The 25,308-nt window shown below is 45.9% G+C and overlaps 1 protein-coding gene across 4 annotated transcripts in view; it reads right to left on the reverse strand.

Moving 5' to 3' along the window:
• Positions 1-23,356, reverse strand: part of TYRO3 (TYRO3 protein tyrosine kinase) — a 43,105-nt gene extending 19,749 nt beyond the window's left edge. Inside the window, exons 1-9 of one of the 4 annotated variants that reach the window (XM_017812654.1) lie at positions 23,341-23,356; positions 18,782-18,965; positions 16,622-16,722; positions 12,389-12,559; positions 9,586-9,672; positions 5,509-5,624; positions 2,453-2,630; positions 1,863-2,005; positions 420-564 (exon numbers count right to left, since the gene is read on the reverse strand). In XM_017812654.1, the coding sequence (XP_017668143.1) occupies positions 420-564; positions 1,863-2,005; positions 2,453-2,630; positions 5,509-5,624; positions 9,586-9,672; positions 12,389-12,559; positions 16,622-16,722; positions 18,782-18,963 (1,123 nt within the window). In that variant the 5' untranslated portion in view covers positions 18,964-18,965; positions 23,341-23,356. Of the gene's footprint in view, positions 1-419; positions 565-1,862; positions 2,006-2,452; positions 2,631-5,508; positions 5,625-9,585; positions 9,673-12,388; positions 12,560-14,186; positions 14,276-16,621; positions 16,723-18,781; positions 18,966-22,286; positions 22,435-23,340 lie in introns of those variants that run through there. The other 3 variants (XM_017812645.1, XM_017812658.1, XM_017812666.1) reach the window with 3 other exon arrangements.
• Between the last annotated feature and the right edge of the window lie 1,952 nt (positions 23,357-25,308).

The raw sequence follows: 25,308 nt of genomic DNA on the forward strand, positions 1-25,308 counted from the left end.
AAACCCCCATGTGGCCATGATTTGAATCAGGTTCCACTGAAACTAGTCAGGAATGGCTTCAAATTAAATCAAAGAGGAGAACCTATGTTAGAGGAGTTTTCTGTCACATTTACTTCTGTGTGGCTTAAGCCTAAATTAAGGATTTCAAACCTTCATTTGCACCTTTTCTGTTGTATCTGCCCTTCTCCTGCTCAGCAAAACCCTGTTAAAGAAGACACAGTAGTGGCCAGAAGCTGTTTTGTTTACACCAGCTCTTTAAAGATTATTGAATTTCTAATCTGCTTGATGAAGTGTGCTGTTGTATAAAGCCACGTGTTTCAGTCAGTGGTAAGCACTGAAAGAAAAAGGGTAAGAGAAAACAGCAGTCTCAGCACTTTCGACTTTTTCTTCAAAGTGAAGGAAAGGTAGTGAACACTCACCCATGACCTCTTGGGCTTCAAGCAGGAAGAGGTCACTCCAGGGCCCACATCCTGCAGAGTTCAGCACACACACCCTGATAATCAGGTCTTTGAGAGGATTCCACGTTGTGAGATTAGCTTTTGTATCCTGCACAATCATCTCCCCCTGAGTGCAAATGACAACAAACTGTAAACTGTCTTAAAAGGAATCCAGTGTAAAACTTCACCTTTAAAACTAAACCAAAACATCACCGTGTACTTCTTTGGTGCTATAAGAAGGGTTAGAAGTTGTGACTCCTGGGTCCTCACCTCAGTTTGGCCACTAATTTGGGCTATCATCTTGGGATTCTCTTCCCAAAAATATCTAATTGTTTCCCACGGCATAAGGAAGGTATGAGGTTTAATGATTTCTTCCTTTGAGGCCCTTCCATGCAACTTGCTATAGAAATGTGTTTTTTTCTGCTGTTAAAAGATATACCTCCTTCTTGTGCTTTAAACACAAAGATGTGCTAACATACTGTAAAGCATCTGACAGTTTTAATCTAAGAGACAAGTCTGTCTGTTCTAACCTGTTGACCAAATCCCAAATGGCTTCTGAATTTCATGGCCAATTTTCACTTAGTATTGCAAGGCCAACATATTTTCAGTAGTTTTGTGGATCCTCTTCATACACACTGTCTGCAGTAAACCCATGAAGATTTGGCTGCCACCACTGACACAATGTAAATTCAATGGGAACTCAAAATACTGTCACTCAATGACACTGACCTAGTATGAAATGGGTCATGCAAAAAAGGAAATAAGTCTCTTTTCCCTCTAGCTGTCTACTATTACAGGCTTGTTCATCACTAATAAGCACTGGGTAAATACCTATTGGGAAGTTAGAAACCATAACAAATGCTGTGAACTTCAAAGGCTGATAGATACCTGGGAAAGGTCAATGCCAAAGAACAAATGAAAGGCCTTCTACCCTGCCAGGGTCCTTTCAACTCCCTATGTTTTGTAAATTAAACAAAAGAATCCATAACCTTCTTTCTGTGATTTACAGTATAGCTCATTCACTTGTTAAGTACATCTTTGCTGCTATGACTCGGAAAGCCAAGGCCCAGTCACAGGAGAGAGAAAACCGAGATCCTGCACTGTCTCAGCTGCCTTTGGGACAGTATTAGAAAAGGGCAAACTGGATTCTCTCTCTGTCATCCTTCCTGTACAAGGAATGACGGAGAACTGGTCTGTCTGCAGATGAACATTTAAGTGAAGGAATTCTGAGTATGCCAGGAAGGAAGAAATGGCCCTAAATCTTGAGGCTAAATACTGAGGAGTTCTCTCAAATCAGAATAGATCCATTTATACAAAAGCAATGCCAGCAATCTTGTTCCTCGGTACGAATGAGGAACCCTAATGCCTATAAAATTTAATATGAACATTTTCCAATCGTGTCCAGCTACCTTCTTCATCTGTTACCTGAGTTACATTATCCTGAATCCATTCCAGTCTGTATCCTAGGACATTTTCTTTCAGCACATCTGGAGCCACACCTTCCCACTCCAAAATCAGACCGGGATCTCTTTGAATAACGTGGATATTTTGAGGGGTGCTGCTTGGAGCTGAAAGCAGAGGACAGAACACAATCACTCTATGCAGGAAAATAATGCACTATCCACCCTGAAAATGACAGTTTCACCCTCTCTCTTGAGATCAGCCAGAAGAGAGAGGGTGTGAGGAGAGAGAACAACAACTGCAAGCCAGCAGCATTTTGTTTGCTTCAAGTGGAGAAGATAGGTTGGTCAGCATCTCTTTCTCTCAGAGATCCCAAGAATCTTAGAGAGCTAATGCGATCAGCATACAGAAGCCTCATGGTTGGATCAATTTCTGTATTGTGCATCATTGCTGTTAATCACATTATTTTGTTCTAGGAGTCCCTTAAAGTGGACAAGCAATCTGACAGAATAACATTTCCTGTATTTCAGAATAAGCAAGGAGTTAATGAAGATTATCATCACCTCTTTTTCAGATTCAGAGCTGCTTTCCTGTTCTACTCTGCTATTTCTTACCAAGCTCCAGGGTCTGGAAATAAACCCTGTCAGTGAAAGGGGAGCTGCCCATCTCATTGCTGCACTGCACACGAACGCTGTAGTTGGTAGAATGCTTCAGGCCTTGCACTCCGTAGGCAAAGGGTGGCACTGGGGCGATTTCAGTGGAGACCTCCTCACCATCTGGTGACTCAGCTACCTGTGCCAAGAGTGACACAGAGATGACAGTTACCCTAAGCAATATGACCAACAGGTCCATACGGATAAGAATCCATTTAATTGTCAGTTTAGGAATGTTTAAAAATACATATAGTACCAGTGGTGCTTAAAATACCGAAAAGGGAGTTGTCAACTAAGAATCATGAAGTGACATCACTCTAACCCTGGCAATACAACAATTTTCCACCAGCTGAAAATTTGGTTCCATATTTTAAAGCATTTCCTTACCTGTGTTACAGATTCTACAGTTGATTATTATTCCTTTAAAGAAAATGAAACATCCTTGTTGCTTTGAGTGCTAGCGGCTGGCTTCTGAGGCTTGTTTAAATTTGGGTAATGAAAACTGGTAGATCAACTTTCCTGTTGCCTACTGTCACCTTTTGATGAACTCTTTTTTTCAGAATTTTGTATATTTTCAGTTTTATAGTGGATTAGAGACAGGGTAGGCACTAGTGGCTTGGTTCAACTAAACTGTTCCAAATTAAACTGGAAAGAAACTTTTTGCCACTCCTGCAACCCTTCTTTTTTTTCCCCCCAAATCTGAGCTCTTAAGCAGCACAAATGTTAATTTAAATCTGGTATCACTGTGTGCTTTTATGGCACAGAAAGGTTCAATGTTCCTACTTTTGTACAGAAGAAATCACTGCACTGCTCCCAGGCTCAGACTTTCTTCTCAACTGCATATGAAATAGCAAAGCTGGGAGTAAAATCAGAGTGTATTGACAAAAATGAAATAGTCATATGGACTCTACATTCTTTAAGCAGCAGCATTTTTCCCTTTCTCACCACCCTTCTGCTCACTCTCATGTACAATTCTGGCACACTGATTTATTTGCCTAATAAAAAGGAAGAATCTCAAAATTCCTGAATAGAGAAGCATATTGTTGTCATTATCAGTGTCATCCAAAGCAGGAAAAAAACAAGCTGACTTCTGTGTAAAACCCTGTCTGTTTGATGATGTGTTTCTGTTCAACAGTTTCAAGAGCTGGTGCTCTTGCATCTGTCCTTTTCACACCCTGGAACGTGGCTTGTGTTAACAGCAAAAAACTGCTATTCCCTGCCCTGATCCCAGGAGCAATCTGCCTGTCTGAAAGTGGTGCTCTTGGCACACCCGCTGCAACCCCGAGTGTCAAAAAAGCACAGTAAAGTTCCAATCCCTCTTCTTCTGCGAGGCTTCAAGCAGAAGTGCAATCATGACAAGCCAGGAACATGTGCATTTTCACACGGAGATGTGGGTCAATGTCTCACACAAAATCTCTCAATGTGGGAGTCAGAGGAAACATGGTTTTCTGACAATGGAGGGTTATTGCCAAGTTACTCTGCTCCCAGACTCAAATGCAGGAACTTCATCCTCCCCAAACCGAACAGAAAAGGCTTAGAAAAGGGGTGAGAGACTGCTGAGTGGACAGAAAGTGAGCAGCTCTGCTTCAGAGCTTTTCCACATGTCCCATCCCCCACTCCTGCCTCTGCCAAAAGTGAGAGGGGGAACTTAAACCCCAGGGTGATTAGCATTGCAGCAAGCAAGCCAGAGAGAATAGGCTATTCCAACCGGAGATAACTGGCATTGTAAAACAGAGGAAGAAAACCATTTTTGACATCGAACAAGAACAGAAGCAGCAACAAAACTGTCATGACAAAAACCCAGAGACCAGGGCCAGCTATATTCAGGAGTTCTTTCTGCCAATGAGTTAAATCAAGATGATGGTTTCTTTTACTTATGAAAGAAAATAAACATCAAAGCATGAAATCTCTGGTTTCCTCTCCAAATAAAAAGTAGACTACAATTAAATTAGCTAGACTGCTTCCAGCATTACCTTGAGTTTATAATTCTCCTCTACATAGTTGGCAACACCCCACAGAAATTCCACTCCAGCTCAAAATGCTGCTGTAATCAGGCAGGGAAAGCAAAGGGGTCTAATATTCCCAGCTGGCAGATAAATCCATGGGGACTGTGCCTAGCTGTGTTTGCACAGCCCACTTCAGGAATCGCCATTTGTTTTTGACATTTGGCTACCTGCTCTTTGGTCTGATTCTACCTTTAAGTGTGCAGTGGTAGAAACTAACTCTCCCTGAAGTTGGACATGTACTACTGGACCTTAAGAAGCAGTCCAAGAGATGTGGAGTACTCTGCACCAGTAGAGCTAACGGATATTGTCACCCTTGATTTTCTGGGCAGAATTGGTCTCTGACAATGGAAAACCAATTAAGATTTAGAGGCAGAGTTTAATATTACTCTGAAACACGCAAATAGGCCCGACCTTATACCAAAAAGCCCAATCTATCTCCTGCCTTGATCATTCCTACCCTTCCTGTACCACATCCTATACTTTGCAAGCTCCCTATCCTTCGGACTCACTTGGTATGTCCAGATTCCTGCATTTCCTCTGGCACTGCAGAGCACAGGGCTCAGCTGTCATGGGAGTCACAAGCACTTGCATGTGAATAAGTTACCATGGGGCAGCTGCTCCATGCTAGCAGGAGGAATGAGCACACTGCAGCTACAGCTACTCATGGGCACTTCCCACAGAGTGCTGTGGTGCTTCATGTGTGCTGCAGTGTGATAATCCGTACGGATTATTGGATTTATGGAAGCAACTGATGTGATAACCTGTCGTGAGGGAGGATGAGGCCAGTCTCTAATTCTTAACTTTTGAGCATGAAGTTCATTACCTGCTCTTTGGCACCTATATACGCTCCAAGTTGCACCCTGTTAAGTTTTTACGTTTTAATACTGTGAAATAAGAATTCAAACACTGCTATAAATAAGTTGTGAGAGCAAAAGATGGCCCAGGAAATGACCTGGCTCAGTAGAGTCCTGTTATTCACACAGGGCAGGGCACAATCCAGAGAAGCCATACCTGAAGAGTGCAAGAATGGAGGGGTGCACGGCCATCAAATCCTGGTATCCAGACCACACTGGCATTGCTGCTGGTGACTTGGCTTACAGTTACATTGAGAGGCGGGAGAGGCATGGCTATAAAAGAAACAAAGAGACCTTTCAGCATACACAGAACTGAGCAGGTATTCACAGGGAAATGGAGGAGGCTTGAGGCTAGAAATTATGTAATGAAATCACTAACAGAAATGGTACAATATCATATCTTTAGAGAGTGCCCCTGACAGTTGTGAATGAAACTATTATTTTAACATTGAACAAGCTATTGGCAGCCATTCTTTCATTGCCTGGCATACAGGCAGCAGTTGATCTCTTTGATGGTAATGCCAGTCTGTAACACACCTTCCCTACTCAGCCCTTCCCTGCCCCCTTCATCACAATGCATGACTCAGCACTGCGCACACAGTTGCCTGTGGACCTACACTGTGAACCAAATCAGGGCTTTAAAGTCCCACACCTGGTTCTCAGTCTCTCAGTCCAGTCTCCAACACCAGCTCTGCTAACACCAGGCAAAGAGTGGTTAACTGTAGTGACCCGAATCCCCTGAAGCTGATTTGCAGTAGACCTCTTTGTGCTGTGAAAGCGCTGCCTCCAGGTGTCCATTGCAAACTCCTACTGAAGCTCTCTGGGATGGAGCCCGAACCAAAAACTGCGCCTCAGGCTTGGGATGAATAAACTGTTTTACAGAGGGGTAATTCAAAGCAAAGGGAGTGCCTGTCACATGGCTGATACCACTCTACAAATTAAGGGCACAGCCAGGAACAAAATCAAGATTCCCAGAGTGGACATTTCATCAGATATTTGTGCTTCCTACCACTGCAGCACACCATCAGAATGCCTGGCTTCCTTTTAGGATCCTTGATGCTTCCCTTTAACTTCTCTTTTCCTCACATGTAATTCCACATAGTTACTTCCTATTCTCTCCAATATACCCTTCACCATCTCTTTTTCACCCCGATTCGCTGTTATCATTCAGGCACCTCACTCCTGAAAAAATTACCAGCTTCATGAATATTAACCTCTCCCTTAATTCTTTTCTAATTTTAAAAAATTCTACACTGCTGCCATGAGTGATGCCTCTCCTGTAGTACCTCAGAAGTCCTCCCCCAAAAACCCAGAGGTCCTCAGGACAAGGCTCTGCCTGTAGATCGAATTTTCCACCTCTCCTGAGCTGTATCCAGTGGAAAGCAGCAGTGGACAAGTAATTGCAAACCAGGATTCCCCCAGCTGCATCTTCTACTCTGCCAGAGAGCATCTTTGTCTTTCACTGCACCAAGGAGAACCACAATACCCCTGCCTTCAGCATTTCCACAGGGCCATCCTACAGGAGAAATGCACAGCCCAAAGTCCCCTCCGAGGTCTCTACAGAGGGCCTAGAGGAGAGGATGGGGCAGGGAATAGATGGTGACACAGATTAACCCTATAAAGCCTTTGTTGTCTGGTTAACTAGTTACCAGGACACAGGGCAGGGGGCTGCCACGCAGATAAGAACCAGGTGCATGGCGGGGGGGAGGTGAGGCAGCAGAACAAGGGTCTGGAATAGAAGACGAGCAGTGAGTTCTTTGTGAGTTAACTTAGACTTTACTGCATCTTTGTTTCATTCTCTTTTGATGTCAGTGTTCAGGTTTGTAAGCTCTTAGGGGAGAAAAAAGCTTGCTTTCACTGCTTACTTGGGTATTGTTGAAACAGAACTCAAATCTTTTGTAGACACACTGTAACTTTTGGGTTTAGCAACACTTAATTTCAACACTGGATGTTAGGTCCAAAGGAGGATTGGGCTATGCCAGCAGTGAGACTAAATAATTGGTTGCTAACACACTCCCTATGTAACGGAGACAGCTGCTGGGAGGCTTGGCTTGCTAGCACCTTTCCCCTAACTCCACAATTTGTAGAAAAGTCAGATGCATTTCTCCGTGGTGTCTTGGGAAAAAACTGTGGGCTCCTGTTTCTGTTGTGCTCTGAAACACAGGATACGACCCTAAAAGTGTTAGCTCCACATATAAAGGAGAGCAATGCCTGTCTGAATATAGGACCTTGAGTGTTAACACAATGAGAGTTAACTTCCTCTGTGCTTGGAGAGTGGCTGGAACAATGGGGCTTTGTTCATGACTGGAGACTGTGGGCTACAATAACAGTAATTTTCTGCTTGGAGTACACCCCGGTACATTGTGGGCCCTACAGAGAATAGATAATGAACAACAACAGCAACAAATAGGAAGAAATGTTAACAGTTTGTAAATGTCCTAGCAAAAATATTTGCCTCTGGAAACAGAAGAAACTAATTGTTTAATAAATTGTAGAAAGACTTAAGAGTCCTCATTAGCAGATGGATTTGTGCAAGAGAGGAAGGCCCTGAACATGCATGTACACAGACAAATACTTCCAGGAGTAATTTCACTGAATTCTGCATGTTCATAGGATCAAGGACTAAAAAAACATTATTTGGGCCTGCTCCTATTCCTGCTGATGCCCTTGTTAAGAGCTTTGCTTTAATTTTAACAGGGGCTATACTAGAATCTTCAACCTTTTTCTATTTAGAAAACCCTCATCATGTAGGTAAGTTTAGAACTATGCTTTTAGATATATCTTTAAGGTATTACAGTTAGAACTTTTATGACTACAGCACTGGACTTGCTGTTTAAAACCTGATTTTTGTCTCTAGGAAATGCCACATACTGGTGCAACATTTGTTGAATCATTTAAGATTGCTCTTTCTCAGCTCTAAAACATGTGTGTGTGACAAAAGTGTGTGATGGACACATGTCCCTCCCAGAATCCATTAGCTGATGATTGACCCCTATAGAGTACTTTTTGGCTACATATAATTGCTGGGAATTCTGAGGTCTTTACCCCCTCATCTTGGTTAATAAAAATAATAATAATCTATGTTAACATTCAGAAAATAAAAAAGCTTGTTTATGCTAAATGTTTTTTCAAATTACGGCTTGATGAGATTTTTTAAAGCATAATAGCTTTGTGAACTAAATTCTATCCCAGGATAAAAATATCCACAGAAGATATACTCCACAATAACTAACTCCCCTGTGTAGACAAGCCTTTAAGGCAACAACTCCAAATGGTTTTAAATTAAGTTATAAATCTTACTAGTTCAGTACACTGCATTCTTGGCATAGCAGTAACCACAATGTCCTGAAGAAAAACACACTGTAGAGTGGTAGATTACAGCTGGATTTTAAGCTCTCCTTTAATGAATATTAGCTACTACAACTACGAGTTGTGATACTGATACAGACATAAATGCTTGCTCTTACTCGTGATGGAGTAATATGGAACAAATGATTTTTGTGCCATGTCTCTCCTGAAACTGATGATCGTGTAATTAAATGTGCATTAAAGCATGACTAAAAATTTAAATGCAGAAGCATCTCAACATGAAGAGGAGGGGAAGAACTAATTGCTCTGATTATCCCCGTTTCAGTCACCTGGAGGAACAGAGGAAATGTCACAGCAACCTGGGCACTTCCAATAGCAACTGGTCACGCACAGGCTAGGAATTATTTGTTTTGTTTTTAAAAAGCAAAGAATTAAAAAAAAATAAAATCCATAAAACTAGTGTGGATGAGCAGACCTTACTGGCCACTGGTGATTGCCTTCCTTGACTTTTTTCAGCATCAAATGTGATAATAACAGAAGCAAGCAGAATTAATGGCCTCTTTAGCTCTAACAAGACCCATCTATCTCCAAGAAGGAAAGATTTCCCCAGCTACAGATTTACATCAGCTTCATCTCTCACAAACAATTTCACTGTCCCTGCTCTCTCCTTTTCAAGGAGAAACTGTTATTTGACATCACATTTCCACTCCTCAATCAGATGTGGTTTATTTTCAACAGCCTGGGATATGGCCCTGCATAGGAAGTGGGAACTGCCGTTAGAGCACAAAGCATTGTTTTGACTGCCAGGAGCTAAAACTGGTGCTGCCTGCCAGCAGCTTTGAGGCAACCCCTTGCATTAAGGAGCCCTACTTTCCCTCCCCAGAGAGCAAACCCGAGTCCCTTACCCAGTTTCTTGCACTCTCACCTTTAATTTGAACAGTGGCTGTCCGAGATGAAGACAATCCCTTTACGTTGTGAGCTTCGCAGGAGAAAACTGTGCTTTGATTAATACCTGGAGATCAGCCAAGAAAAGGAAAGGAAACACAAACAGCTATATAATCCATCTTAAACCTTCAGGAGAATTTCAATTATTTGTGACATCCAGCTCAATCTGTACAGGCAGTTGCAGGACTGAGCTGGGTGCCAATCAAAGGCATGTGGATTTCCACATAATTAACGTGCTAAACACATTTTTAACAGAGAGAGTGTGGTAATGTAGAAAAGTTTTCACAAGAGCTTCAGAAAGCACTGAAAAAGAAGGAAGAATCTGTCAGGGACACAACTCACAGTGCTCGCTAAGTAGATGTCCACTTCTCAAATTCTTTGGAGTAAGGATTGTGTTGAACCATGAGCTTATACAATGCCCAATGCTTTGGACCTCAGCCTGCACCTGAGCAACAGCCATCTTCTAAGTGAGTTATAAGCCCAGGCAAATCTCCAACCAGATGGTGCCTATTTCAAGTTAATGCCCACCTGTCCCTCACCTTGCATTAGACTTTTGAAGACACACAAAGGAAATGTAAGTTAAATGCTACTACCTCAGCACTGAAGCACTTTCCAGGGGTGATACAAGTAAGAATTAGGCTCCCTGTCTTCTGTGAGCATACATGCATCCCACAGGGCCTGAACACGGCATCATACTGATGTCTGGCTGCTCCAAAAAGCATGCATATTGCAAATTAATGAGAATTGAGATAGATTTGCAAAGCTGTCTGGAGAACTATGTCCAGCATCTATTTTCACATGACTTGGCCCCGAGTTGCCTTGTGGGGTTGTATCTGAGAAAGGTCAAGGATTGGCACACTGTGGGCATACATTTTAGGAAGGGAAACTATTTCAGAACTGCACAGAGCAGCTTGCACCATGTCTTTGCCCTTTGACTCATCTTCCAAGCCTGGGATTAACGGCATTCCAAAGAAGGTGTAAAGGAAGAGAGGAGGGAGTGCTATAAAATCAAAGAACAGAGTATTTTAGCTTCTTCCACTCGTCCTTGTGGACGAGAAGAAAATGCAGTCAGCAGGCTAAAGACCAGGCAGCAGAGCAGAGCAGCACCTGATGTGGCAGGCATGTCCCAAGAAAGAAGCAAACACAGCCCTGCCCCGAGGAAAATACAAAACACACCACAAACCAAGAACTGCTTGTTCTCTAACACCATGCCAGCACTGCTTTCCAAATACAACACTGTTAAACCTTCTAAATGTTTGCTTTCTATCCAGTACTTTATTTTCTTCAGAATTTTATACTTTATTCAGCTAGCAGTGCCTGTTTTCTTACCAACTGTCTTTTCAATATGCTTTGGTAATCTGACCATGCAGGTCATATCCTGCTACATTTTTTTGGTTGCAAAGGCAAGGCCTGCCCAAGGCACATCCCAAAGAACACCAAAAGCAAAGAAAGGTGCTGATGATGAATATATACAACAGCAATTCATTTGAAGAATCACTAGGAATAGATATCCTTCTTCGGGTCTCCCTGCCACTGCCCCACAATGCCAAAAATTTTGTGAGGCACCATGGGATGTGTTTAGTGGAGGAAGAGTGACTTATTTTTTTATTGTCTTTCCCTCTCAACTATCTGTCTTTTCAGTTTCCATTTCAACAGGAAAATTATATCATGAGGGAGCAGTTTTCATTTCCAACTTGGAAGAGCATTAGTGGTTATGTAAGAGAGAGACGATGATTTAAAACCATTGCAAATCATGAATCAGATTTTGATTTGCATATAAATTAGGTTCTAAGGGAAGTCTGAATAGGATTGGATAGCTCAAAGGATGGCCCATGATGTACAAAAAGAAACTCAACCTGGAGTGTAACTGCATTAACACTGATGAAGAGACACCAGAGATGACTCTTAGCTGTAAAAACTTTTCTTTCTAAATAGCTAGTTCCACTTTGGCTCGGGGATGCTGAGAATAATAAAACAGCAACAAAGAGAAGACATAACCCAAAGCTGTTAGACAACTAACTGGAATAAAGTTACCTTTAAGAGAAGGCAAGAACCTTCTCTTGTACCTACAAGAATAGCTGCAGACAGTTCCTGGTAGATATATATTGCCCTTCCCTGAAAGTGGTCTGAAGAGAGGCCCAAACACCTACTGGCTCGCAAGTTCTTCTGCTGATGCTGCTGCTGTACCACTGTGCCTGCTCTGGGGCAAACCTTGGTCTTAAAGGATATCAACCAGCCCACTTCAGCACCTTTACAACCACTCTAAAAGTGTCAAACAATTACAAGAGGCAGTCAGGTTTTAATGACGAGGGCATTCGAACAGAGACAGGGGTAAGGAAGAGAGAGGAAAGCAGTGCATGGCATGGCTATGCACAGGAGGAGATGTCATCTGTTACATGTGAATGCTTGGAGAGTCACAAGCCAAATGGTACCAAGAGAGTCACTGAATATAACCATGAACACCCTTCATGAGGTGGAACAAAAGAGGCACCCAGTGCCTCTTTTGGCACTGGGTTTCAGTAGCACCTTTAACAGAGTGCCAGTCACACCCAAACTCTGTAAGAGCTTGTGTGCCTCAAACCAGCAGAAAGTACACTGAGCAACCATCACCCCGAGAGATGATCAATCTGGCTTTGTATGTGATCATGATCCCTCAACCCTTAATGTAGAGTCAAACACCACTCTCACACTATATGGCTACCCAGTGTCACTAGGCATGATCAGAAGAAAGCCCTCCTCTTCTGATGCTTAAAGTTGATCCCCTGCATTGGCAGCAGCCTTACCTGACACATTTAAGATGGAGGGGGAGATGTCTGGAAGCCCCACTCTAGAGTCTCCCATCCACCAGACAATTGTCACTGGTTCAGGGGGACCAACAGCAGCACAGGCCATATGAAACGGGGCATTAGGGGACACGGACACATCCTCAGGTTCCACAGTAAAGTAGGGCACACCTAGAAGAGCAACAGACAAGTGACAATAACTGGAGACACTCTTTCTGTCTATTGTTTGTTTCCACTAATACCAGTGCTGAACACCGGACATCCATCTGCCCAGCCACTACACCTAATCCGATGCCCTCTAAGCCCTTTATAAAAACCAAGGGTCAGATACGCTGGATCACCTCAGGGCATGAATGTTTAAATACTACCACTAGAAGTCTGAGAGAAAGAGTGCTTGCTTCCCAAAATGCCTTTGAAAAACCACTTTCACTGAGTGTCCTTCAAGACTCCCATATGAAGCAGCTCTTAGTGGTAGTATTTGCTCAATTTTTGAGCTGAAGAGATTGGAGTTTAAAGAGGCAACAGTCAATAACTTTAACAGCGGCAGACACCACTTCAGAAGGCAGCTAATCCAGCCGCAGATACTTCTTGCCATGCATTAAAACCTGAAGCTTGAGAACGTGTTGAACTAGTGGCTTTAACAAACCCATGAATGAGGAAAACCCCCCCCCCAGTGAGAAATTGGGATCATTTGCAATGCTCTCTCTGAAGCTTAATTGACTGAAGAAGCCTTCCAGCATGCTCTAACACCACCACAACCAGGCTGTCTTGAAGTCGGGTTAATTTGTTTCAGAGCTGAAGGCTCTGAAACATGGACACAGCTCTCTTGGTAACTATCTTGGTAACTATTCCCCACCATGGAAAGCCTCTTGCTTGGTACCACAGGCCCACAGGGAGCAAAATGCAACTGCAATGCTGACTACCTCAGATCATCTCTAAGTGGCAATAGTCAAGTGTAATTCAACAAATCAAGAGATGTGGTTCCTCTTATGGGCAATGCCAAAACTCTTGTGGTTTCAGTGCTCCAAATCAGTAACACAAGCTTCACCAGCCATCAGCACCAGTGCTGACCATGCAGGACAGCCAGCACGTACTTCTGATGGTTGGTGGAAGAGCCCAGAGAAGCATTCAGTTCCCTTTTATAGGGTATCAAGCACAGCTACTACTGACTGCATCTACCCCTAAATCGGGTATTCTCAGCTGGAAAAAATGTGTTCTGAAAACTGCTGATTTGTTGCCTTGCAGAAACAGAGCAACCAAAAACATTGAGCATTCACATGTTGAAATTACACTGTCTCTCCCTGGCCAAAGATGGCAGGCTCAGGGGTTTCCACTGATGTGGCAGATGCTGTGCACCTCCACCAGTAGGCAATTAATGGAGGTGCCTAAAGAGGGATTTAGAAGCCTAACGCTTGACATTTCCCCTAAGCTACAGCCAAAAGTGATACTCTCAGTCTTTCACTGACTGTCCAGTTGCTGTTTGTGTCCTTCAGGTGGCAGTTCTTTTGTGCCTTCCTTGACTCCATTTAGAGTGGCAAGTAAATGAACAAACTAAAACAGATCTAAAAATAGGTCATTTGAGCAATAATGGTGCCTATCTGTGCATAAGCTAATGTTCAGGACAGGTATATCCATCAACATGGCTTACTGTTTGGTTTTGTTTACATATTTTATTTCATTTTTTTATTGCATTCATACATAAACAATAAAAATGAATAAGCTTTCCAGATACCAGCTGCAATACCTCTGCCTGCTTTGCCCTCCTTCTCCAAGGAAGATTAGAAGGGAAAATAATCACCTTTTCTCTACCTGTGAGCAGGATCCCTGCCTCCTGTCCATTTGCCATGACTCCCAAGGTAACCTTTCAGGTGGATCCTGCCCAGCTCGGCAGGTTTTCTCACTTTGGGAGCAGCTAAACAGATCAGACAAGACCACAATTAAAAACTCTCATAGCTTAGGGAGTGCAGCTGACTCATCCAGCTGAGGAACCCGCACTGTACATATGTTACCTGGCCAGCTCGCTGTCTGCGACACCTTTGGCCTCCCAGTTCCTGGTACAAGAGGTGAGTGCCAGCATACCCCTTTCACAGATGCACCACGGAGGCACTGAGCAGCCAGGAGCCAGGAAATCAGGAGCAAAGCAAGGAAATGATCCTGCCTATTCCCTGTTCCAAGCCAGCATCCAACCTATGAGGCTGATTTTTTTGTACAGCTCAGTTTTTAGACAGTGTCAATTCAGGGGAATGTGTCCATACATGTGTGGCTTGGGGTCCGGTTGTAGCCAATGGGGGCTAGCAGCCCCAGGAACAGCCATGTGGTCAGAGGTGTAATTTCAGAGGGAAAGTTCTGTAACAAACATAATCTGTATTTTTAACACTTCACAGTGTGCCTCTGAGATCACCTCTCTGGGCAACAAACACTATCATGTTCTCAGCAAGGCCAGAGTCTAGTTACTAAACCAGAAAACACTTGTAAAATAATTTTGTTTCTGTAAATTGTAACGAGTGTTTCATAAGATGAAACATTTCTATTATAAAGACAGTTCAAATGCCATTGCTACAAATTCTGACAGATACAGACTACCTAAGTAGATCTCAAAGCAGATATTACACAGCACAGAAATCCAGTCAAGCTCACTTTAGGTTAGATCAACAGTAGTCCACACTTGTTTGTGTTGCACACTGAAGGGTGTCAGCACCTATGGGAGGCTGAAAATCACCCGAGTAAAATCCTCTCTCAGTCAAAGAGGACAACAGTTGTTATCAATAGAGTAATCATTTCTAGGCAAAGCTGGTACACCCAGGGAAGAAATACATAGAGATAACAGTGAAGGTGAGACTGATAGGCTTTTGCATTGCCAGGTGTTTTCTTATGCTAAGAGCTGACACATTTTTAAAATCCCACTCTTTATCACTACTTGTTAATCTTTAATTTTATCCCCCAACTCCCTTTGCACATGATTACATGCTCAGTTCAAGTTTAACTACCTGCTACCATACTGCTTTTCTCGTAAAGGCGACTGGCTGCATTTTTTTTGCTTCCACTTTCAGCTTTGGCCTTTATTCTCAATACACTCCCCCCCTACCGAGCTGCAGCTGGTTTCTGTGACTTTGATACTTTTTGCCTGTGCTGTCCAGAAGTGTGCCTTGTTTGTATCAGATAGCTTAGCACACTGAGCTACCCAATCACTCCTAATGCACCCACCATGCAGATGCAGCCACCTCTGGAGCAGGCCCTGGTAATTGGAACAGAAATAGAAACTCTGCAAAAGAGAGCATTTTAAGCTGTAAAACAATGCTCTCCGTTTGAAACTGCACCTGAAAATTTAGGTGGACAAAAGCCTGGTATTTATGGAAGGCAGAATTTAAGTGTTCCTTTTCCTGTGAGAGCTGCTATGAATGTTTCCATGGCTCTGAGTCAGTGAAACCTTTGCTGTAACACACCCAGACCACACCATCTCCCACAACACCCTCCCTGCTCTCCCCTCTTTAAGACTGTCAATTTAGCTCTGGCTCAAAATGCTACCAAATACATCCAAAAAGCCACTTCTTGCTGCCAATGTACTGCTCCTGTCAACTTCTTCACCAAATATTAAGCCATCCTATGACTACTAGCTTCTAGGATCTAACAGAATCATGGCTCAAGGGAAATGAAACTAGAGACAGTAAGAAGCCACCAATCCACACTGCCTTGGGTTATTTTTGGACAACCATATAGAAGTTGTTCTTATCAAAAAACCCTGGACAAACAGTGCCACATGGAACAGTCACAGCCATGAAGTGCTGCTGTACAGCACTTCTCCCAGAACTCTGCACCGGGCTAAAACTGTACCTTGCCCTCAAAGACCTGTTCGGCTGATACACAGAACCGGGCTGTGATCCTGCTTTGGGAAGTGGGTTGGGCCAGATGAGCCCCAAGGATCTCTTTCAATTCTACAAAGTATTTAGAGATGAATGCAACAATGGATTTAGGAGCTGGAAAGAAATGTATGTGCATGAAAGGATCTTGTTTCCTAACATACCAAAATAAAACCAGAAGGCAATGAACTGACAGCTCTGCTCCTTGATGCAATTCTCCTATTTCTTACTACTGCTCTGTAGCAATTTCACTGCAGTTAGCAGCGGTTCAGAGCCAAGAAGCCTGTCAATGGAGCAATCTGCTCTCACCACTGCAACCTAGAGCATATTGGTGGGTCAGCCCTGAAAGGAAACCAGCACTACTACTACTCCTTACCTTCCACTATGAGCCACACTTGCTGTGATTCTTCCTTCTTCCCCCCGTTCTCAACCTGGCACCAGTACTTCCCAGAATCTGTCCTCTCGACGGATTTCAAGCTGAAAAAAGTCAAAAGCCATATCGATATTTTATGCGGATAAAGCATGTTTTTGCCCCAAAGGACCCTTCACTGTTTGGCAAACCAGATACACGGAAAACACCCACTGAGACACAGCCAGCTCTGGGAAGGAGATCAACAGCCAGCCAGCACAAAGCATGTGGCAAAACAGCAGAGATGGGAGGCTCCTCTCTAAAGTGGGTGGAGAGAGTCCCCAGCAGAGCAGCCAGCCTTCCTCCAAAACAACCTCGCAAAAAAAAAGTCATCTGTGTCCTCTCAGGATAGGAAGGGTTGGTCATCTCAATCCTTAATCATGACTCTAGCTAGCCTTCAAGAGTGACAGTGTCTGAGACAGCAGGAAACTCCAAATTGCAAGCCTCCAACGAGCCTGTTTCTGCCTCAGTTAGGTGACAAGACTGGCAACAGCCTCATAAAGGAACAGGTAGGTCAAAAAAGGGTCCCCCTCACCTCAACTGCACTCGGTGCTGTTCTCATCCCAAGAGTTGCAAAGCTCCTTGGGTCTCTGAGTTTGTGATTTCAAGAGGCTATGCTGGCCTGCTCCAGTGCATGGTGAGCAAAGGCAGAATTTGGTCCCAAAGCAACAAGGCCTCAGCTACAAAAGGCGTCAGTATGATTCTGAGTGCCTGTCAATGCACCAATGTTGACTGCCCCCCATAGGATTTGCAGCCACGGGTCTGCTGCCATGGAGGGCTCCTCCACAGATCTGATGCCCACCTTTCTAACACTGGCAGTCCTCCTTGGAGAAGGGGAAGAACATCTCAGGAAGGAAGACAGAAAAGGGAAAGTGTTTGCCAAAATGCACAAAATGGACCCACTACAGCCTGATTTTCAGAGCTGGAACTTCAAATAGCATCAGCTGTCCTGATCCAGGACCACATGTTCTGAAACACAGCGATTGCACCACACAGTGGGTGGCAGAAATGGTCGCTTTAGGATAAGAAAGGAAAAAGGAGAAAAAGACACAAACACGTCCAGCTTTAGCTTCCTAACTTATCTCTGGTGCTGCAGAGATAAGTGGAAGGAAACAAGAGGCAAGAAAGGAGAACAGACCAAAAGATTGAGGGGGAAAGTTAACTAGTGGAACTGGGGGGAAGTAAACAGTATAGTTTCAAGACGAACTGTTTCCACAACATAATATTATGCAATAGTTTTACTGTGTGCAGATGTTTTTTCCTATCAAATTGTTTCTTACAGGTGAGATTTAACATAGAACTTTTGGTTGGAGGAATTGGAGACTGTGAAATGTCAATCCAAGAAACCTAATAGGAGATGAAGCCAGAGCTCAGGGAAGAGTGATTCTCAGTCAGTCAAGAGTTTTGAGCTCTCGTGGTGATGGCATGTTTGTTTGTACAAGCTCTCTTAATGCACAAAAAAAAGACAGAGCAGAACCATGGGTCTTGTTTAACTCAGTACTTCCAGAACTACCTGACATGCCTCTTCTGCTGAAATAAAGGTACAGAGAGCTGTTTTGAAGAAGAGTTTCTGTTCCTCTGAATGGGGCAGGACCAATACCATGTGGTGTAAACGTACTAGGAACAAATTAGGATTCATTTCAAAATGAATCAGGAATGGTTCAGGTGACAAACACACCTACCCAAAGAAAGGAAGGGGATGTAGTCCTGGGAGTCCCATTTCAATTAACAATCCTCACCCTTTAGGCAGACTGACAGCTCAAAAGAGAGAGTAAGACAATGCAACGAGTATGAGGGAGAAAACCTATTTATACTGCTGCATGGCAGAACAAGATGAACAAACAAGGCAAGAACATCCTTTTCACCTTGAAGTCATGTCTCAAGCATCACAGGCATTAGCAAAGCACCTGTCCCCACAGGAGTCAGGAAACCAATATGGCTCTAGTGCATAAAATCTCAGTGCTCAGTGGCTTCAATTCTGCTCTCAGTTATGCCCTTGTCACACACTGAATTGCAGACCTAAGGACCCTGCCCCACTGAGGGCACTGCTGTTGCATAGATAGAGCTGATAGCAGAAAACTGTGCAATAGTTTCCACGTTATTCTTCCTTCTCTGCATCTGTTGTACCTGAGGAAGCCGATCCAGTGTTCTTCATCTACTGGAATGTACACCTGGTCTACGCTTTGCACCACTGCTCCGTCCTTGATCCACAACATCTCGGGATCTTCCATTCCCTCGAGGCTGCAATTTAGTTTCACGGGTTGACCCTGGGACACCTTTAATTTGATTGGAGGTCCTGTAAATTTCATACCTAAAAAAAAAATACTACTCCGCCCCACCCCCAGAAGAAGGGGGGTTGGAGTACAGCAAATTACTCTAGGTTGGTGGTCTGGAATTACATACCCTACCAGCACACACTGAGACAGTGTGTTAGTTTCAGTACTGCTCTACTATGTCTGCTAAGCAATAGTCAAATGCAAGCTCTGAAAGCAAAATTCCTGGAGAAAAGTGGTAGTTCAGTGTATACATAGGGATTTTTCCAACTCATGTAACAGCAGGGTGAGGATCTGCAGAGCAGTACCCAAGCAGAGACAGACAGAAATGCTGGGAGGTTCACCGTGTCAGTGATCCAGCAGTGCTAACTGCATTCATTCAATAGAATACCACACCTCCCCCTTTTCCCCAGGCTTGAATTTAAGCTACGGTGCTCTCGTGCTGCTAAGAAATCATCGTGCTTGCTCCATTGTATGCATTTGCAAAGAGCTTGGATATGAGAAAGAATCAATTATGTCTTGTTATTCAGTGTACGCTGTTCCCCTGCATTACAGAGAGCTTCTCTGCAATTTGCAAAACCCATGAAAGCAAAGCCTATTCCACAGCATACCTTGCTGAGGAGCAGAACTGTTTAGAGAATAGATATTTGTGTTGCGTGACGTGGGTGTGTGCTCAAATGAGCCTCCCTGGAGGACCCTCCAGTCCAGCCAAAGGACCACATGGCACCCAGAGCTATACCATTGCGACCCCAAAGCAGCAGGGCCAGAGTTGGTGGAGCTGCTCAGGTTTATATTGACACAGAAGTGATCAGAATTTGGCCTGGAGCACTGTTACATGTGTGGGTGGATGGGGAGTGTTTCCCTCAAGCAGAAGCGAATATATGGAATTTGTTACCATGAGAAGACACGGAAGCCAACTATCTAAGTGCATTTAAGAAAGAAAGGCATATAAAGGAGGAACCAGAAGATCAAAGGAGACTGTGGGAAAGCAGGAAGGTAGAGAATAAATGTAAAGTTAGTTTTGTTAGGGAGAGTGGCCATTTCCTATGCAGTGGCACAGGATTGACAGACCAGAACAGGTCTAGCCTAACTCAATATTATGCCCTGGCAGTGGACTCCACATCCTTCATAAAAAAATGACTCCATCACTCTTGCCCGACCATATATATCCCATACATTACAACTTCTCCCAGTTCACTAGCTGGTCAGCTTCTCACAGGATGCCTTGCTAGCACCCAGAGCCAGAAAGAAAAACAATAGTGAAATCCAGAGCAGCCCTGTTGCTCTCAAACTCTGTTACAGTCTTATCAGTAATCCAACACAGATTTCTGATGTGCCCCTTTCCTTCTTGCCAAAACGCCACCCTCCCACAGCCTTGAGGGCACCACCTCACAGGGCAGCGCAGCAAGCAGCAGAACTCACAGTGTGCTTGTAACAGCTGGGAGAAGGGGAACCAACACCAGCGCTCTGCCACGAGCAGCCGGCACTCAGATGAGTACCAGCGGCCTAGGAGCAGGCAGAAGGTCTTTATTCCTTTCCTTAATGAGATCCCCCAGCCTAACAGCTGGTTTCCCACACTCAGTCTTTTGCCTTTCTATCTGCTGTTATTAATTGACAAAAATTCACAGCATTGGAAACCAGACAAGCTGATCATCTTAGTTTAGTTGCTACAGCTCGTTTGCTGGGCTAAGGCTTAAGGATTTAATCACCTTGGGTGAGGATGATCTAACCTCACATTACTTAACTCAAACGTAACACAAACAATATGTCCCAGTGCATGTCAGAAAGCATCCTCCCTTTCACCCCTCATGATAGTGGAATATAACATGAAAGCTTCATAGCAGCTCTCTCTGTGTTACAGAAAATTAATGTAGCCAGGCTGCTGAACACATGCACAACTTGACACTTTCATTACATGTGTCTTCATGGAAAACCAAACTACTAAGCTTCCTTCAGACTGCCACGCTGAAAGAGTTAGTCACAAATTAAACAAAGAAATGTTGTTAGAGACCCTTTATGGTTTTCATTTTGTATAGAAATTAATGATGTAGGAAATTAACAGACAGTACAAGTGTTCAGTCTGAGTTGTACACATGGTCCAGGTATAATCCCTCCATCAATATCAACTGAAATGAAGAATTACATACTGGGGATTTTTAATAAATTCACATGACATAAATGCAGTTTTGGCTGCAGCATCTCTTTCTGTAGGTATCAGGGAGAATCATATAAGAGGCAAATAGGGATTTTAATTTCCACCTATTCCTCCTTCTATTTTCCCACTCACGATTTCTCACCTGACAACATCCTTGACCTTGCAAGAAATAATCTCATCCAAATAGGTTCCGCCAAGCCTACCTGTAAGAGCTGCAGGTCTTGAAATGTATAGATAGGAAACAAACTGTACTAAATTTCTTACCAGACAGTTGTAAGCACTGACAGCAAGAGAACAAACTAGTTGTCAAAATACATGACATATATGTTTGTTTGTTTTTTAAACTTGCTATCTCTGAATATTTTCATTCATAGGAACAAAGTGTGTTTTATGTGAAGTTATATTGAGACTGGAGAGAAGGAAATCTGCTCATGCGCGCCAAAGTAAAGGCTTTTCGCTCCTCAGATTCCTCAGGACACTGATCTAGCGATCCAACCTGTGCCACAGCCCCCCAGCTCCGTGTCACTGCACGCACATCGCTCCACATGCAGCGCGGAGCTAAACTCCGGCGAAGTCGGGACGCCGAGACGCTCCAACGCGCTGCCTTTCCCTGCCGACACGGAGGTGAAACTTCGGAATATGAGTTCAGGAGGGGAAAACCAACAAAAGCCACTCAGGAATGCGCTAGCGCCCGGCTTTCCTCGGCGACGACCCGCGCCAGGCACATACCAGAGCAGTGCCTCCGCACACACCGGGGAGGATTACTCGGGCTCCAGCTCGCCGCTCTACTCGCAGGCGGGCGAGGCTCGCACAGCCCGGGCTCCCCGCCGGCTCCCGAGCGCCACGTCGCTGGCCCCGCCGCTGGCCCCACGAACACGGCGGAGTCCCCGCACCCAGCCGAGAGGGGCAAACCGGGCCGGCCCCGACCCCACCTGTGGCTGCCCGAGGCCCCGCGGCCGCCGCACCGAGTGGACCCCGCACCGCGGCGACCGGCCCGCAGGCATCCGGCCGCTGTTGGCGGCAGAACCCGCGCTCGCCCTCAGCCCCCGCCGACACCTGTAGAGGCATCGAGGCGGGGGCTGCCCGCGGGGGGACTGTCAGCAGCAGGAGCCGTGCCCCGCAGCCCCTCCTGCAGCGCCCAGAGACCTCGGGGGCCACTGCCCCGCCGGCACTGCCCCGCCGGCGGGCTGTCAGCCACGCTCACCTGCCACGGCAGCGATGTCCCGGAGCGCCGCAGCCCAGAGTCCCAGCACGAGGAGCCGCGGGATCGCCATGCTCCGCTTCAGCTCCATCGCTCCCGCACCACCATCCTCCCCCCTGCTCCCGGCGCCGCGGGGGGCTCCCACCGCCCTTGCAGGCGGCGGTGGCGGCGACAGCGGCTGGGGAAGCCCCGCGTCGCCGCCCGACACCGGGCTCGCCCGGGGGGCTACGGGGAAGCTCAAACTTCTGGCTGCGGCTCCGGCCGAAACGAGCCGCGGTAGAAGCCGCCGCGGGGCGACGGCGCGGGTCGGTGGGGTCGGGTCAGGTCCGCTCCGGTCCGGTCGCCACCCCGAGCGATCTCCCCCTGCCGGCGCGCAGCCACCGCGGCGCCACTCGGCGCGTCCGTCCGTCCCTCCGTCCGTCCGACTGTCCGTCCCTACTCAGCCGTCGCCGCCTCCTCCAGGAAATGGCGCTCTCGAGCGGTCACCGCGCGCTGTGCTCTCCCTCTGACATCACGCTCATGAATATGCATGATCGGGCGCCCACCGCCCCCCAAGCGGCGAATCACGGCGCCTGCTGCCCTCGCCCCACCGCCCCGCGACGGCTCCGGGGCTCGGAACCCCCGGCCGGGTGGGACGGGCCGGGGCGGGAGCGGCAGAGGGCCAAGGGGGTGTCTGGAGGCGGCGCCCCCCGAGGGCTGCTCCACAGGACGGCCTGGTTTCCAGAGCGCCGGGAGGGGGTGACCCACATCCGCGGGAGCTGCCGGGCCACCAGTACCCCCCTACCTATATGCGGAATCAGGAGGCCACCCTGGCCCCTCAGGACCCCCCGCGCATCCTCCAGCCCCCCAGGGGAGAAGGGCTTGAGGCCACCACCGGGGCTCGGTCCCTCAAACCAAGGCTCTGCCGGGATGAGCGGTACCCCGCCTCATGCACACAGCACCTCCAGTCCCAGCTCCCCCGGCCGGCCCTCTCCGGCTCCTTCCCCCGGCCACTCTCCCATCACCGTTCGGACCCCGGCTCTGGGGATACCGGCCACCCCTGTGGACCACCCCTGACCTGTGGTGGAGCACCGGCAAGGTGAAGAGATCCACCCTTCGAGCTGGATCGGCTCGGCCCTGCCCTCTTTTCCGCTAGTGGAAAAATAGGGAGAGAGCTGAGGAGGGAGATCTCTGCTGCCACAGGGTTACCAGCACGGCGTGGAAAAAGTCATCTACAGTTTTTAAAAAAATCCGGCGCTGCCTTTTCGTAGGAGTTACGGTGAAAATCTGGGTTGAAAGGCACCATAAGGAGCAATATCGTTACAACACGATGCAGCTTTTGGCTCTACCACAGCCATTGGTGAGCAGCACTTGCCTAGCAGCTCCTGCAATACTATGGAAGACTGGCTAAACGGAGGAGTGCAGGCAAACTGCCTTATCCCCAAGAAGGGAATGGAGAAACTGAGGCAGGACAAGATCACATAATTCCATTCCAAACACTAATCTTCACTCCTCCCTCCCCCAAGTAATTTACATTTCTGATAGGAATTCCTAGGGGACTGGAGCAATGCCAAGATTTCATTACTGGAATGGAAATATCACTCCCTCCCCAGTGTCTCCTGCTGCAATGAGGCGGCTAGGAGGAGACACTGACATCCATTGGAGAGCTCTTAGGAAGCCTAGGTGCTCCTGGGGAAATCGTGCCATGCCTCTCGCCAGGATCACGACAGCTCTTGGGCTGAGAAGTTCTGCACTGATGCTTGCTAAAAGCTTCACGCGCACTTACTGTCACTGCTGCCTCTCCCCCGTGTATCCATATATACCCGTCTATCTGGGTGCATGGTGTGTTTCTGCACTTACTCATGGCAATAGCACCTTCCAGAAAGAAGCTACTTTTGCAGATTTTAGTGGTCTCATGAGAAAAAATAATGGCCATTAGAATAATACTGTGTTTCTACGGTGATTTTCTTCTAAGAATTTCTTCCAGCCTTACAATTGCAGAGGCTTACAGCACTACACTGCTCCCATGGGCTCAGGAAGCACTCCAGTGTACAAGCAGGAGTGAGGAGGCACAGGTAAGTGCTGTGACTTGGCCAAGCCTGACTGGGGAGGCATCAGCCAAGGGAGCGTTGACTCCACATGGTGTGCCTGGAGCATGCTTCTACCTTGACAGGCATGTTGTGCTTCATCCAAATGTCAAATGCAATGCTCCCAAAGGCTTTGAGAAGGGGTTGGAGAAGGGAGCTTTCATCTACAAAGAGGAGAGTACCCAACAGAAAGCTGTCATAGTATGGCACAGCCCAGACTTTGGGCTGGTGTAAGAGACCAAAGGTTTGCTGGAAGCAGCGGACCAAAGGGAACCTTCCCCATCAGGGGATCTGGCTTTAGATCTTCTGAGAAGGGCTTTGTGCTAACAGTGATAGGCAGGAAGACCCATACAAAAATTGGACTGAAATCCTGCGTGCACTACCAGTTGGAGCATAAACTGAAATCAGAAAACTTAGGGAGGATTATTACCATGCAGAAATCAGAGGAACTGGTTAGTCTGAAATGCTTTTAGGAACTAAAGACAAATAATCTCTCTTGGCCTCTTGTGCCACAGAATTAAGCACCGTGGCTTTGTTCTGTAGGCCGTAACATCAGTGACAGTGCTCACTGCTCACACACACACAGAACACAGCTAATGCCTCCCTGGATTACATCCTTTCCTTACTTCTTCTGTTGCAATAGCATGTTGCCACATCTCACCTGCTTTGCTCAGAAGCATAGGGACATTCTAGAAAATGCCTGAAGAGCTGCACAATAATCAAGAGGTGAATTCCCAGTGCTGGGAGACTTCAGAAGATGAAGGACAAGGAAAAAAGAAAGGAAGAGAGGGGTGGAGGGGAGAGAGAAAAGGCAGGAGAAAGACAAGTATTTGCTGGACTTCCTCAATTTGCTTTACTGTTCAGCCTCTTCTAATTATTAAAACCCAACAGGAAATCTGGTACAGGTTATCCCAGTGAGAAAGCACTCCAAAACACCCATTTCTACATGAGAAGCCATA

This window comes from Lepidothrix coronata, unplaced genomic scaffold, assembly GCF_001604755.1.
Source record: "Lepidothrix coronata isolate B3197 unplaced genomic scaffold, Lepidothrix_coronata-1.0 Scaffold1, whole genome shotgun sequence".
Lineage (NCBI taxonomy): Eukaryota > Metazoa > Chordata > Aves > Passeriformes > Pipridae > Lepidothrix > Lepidothrix coronata.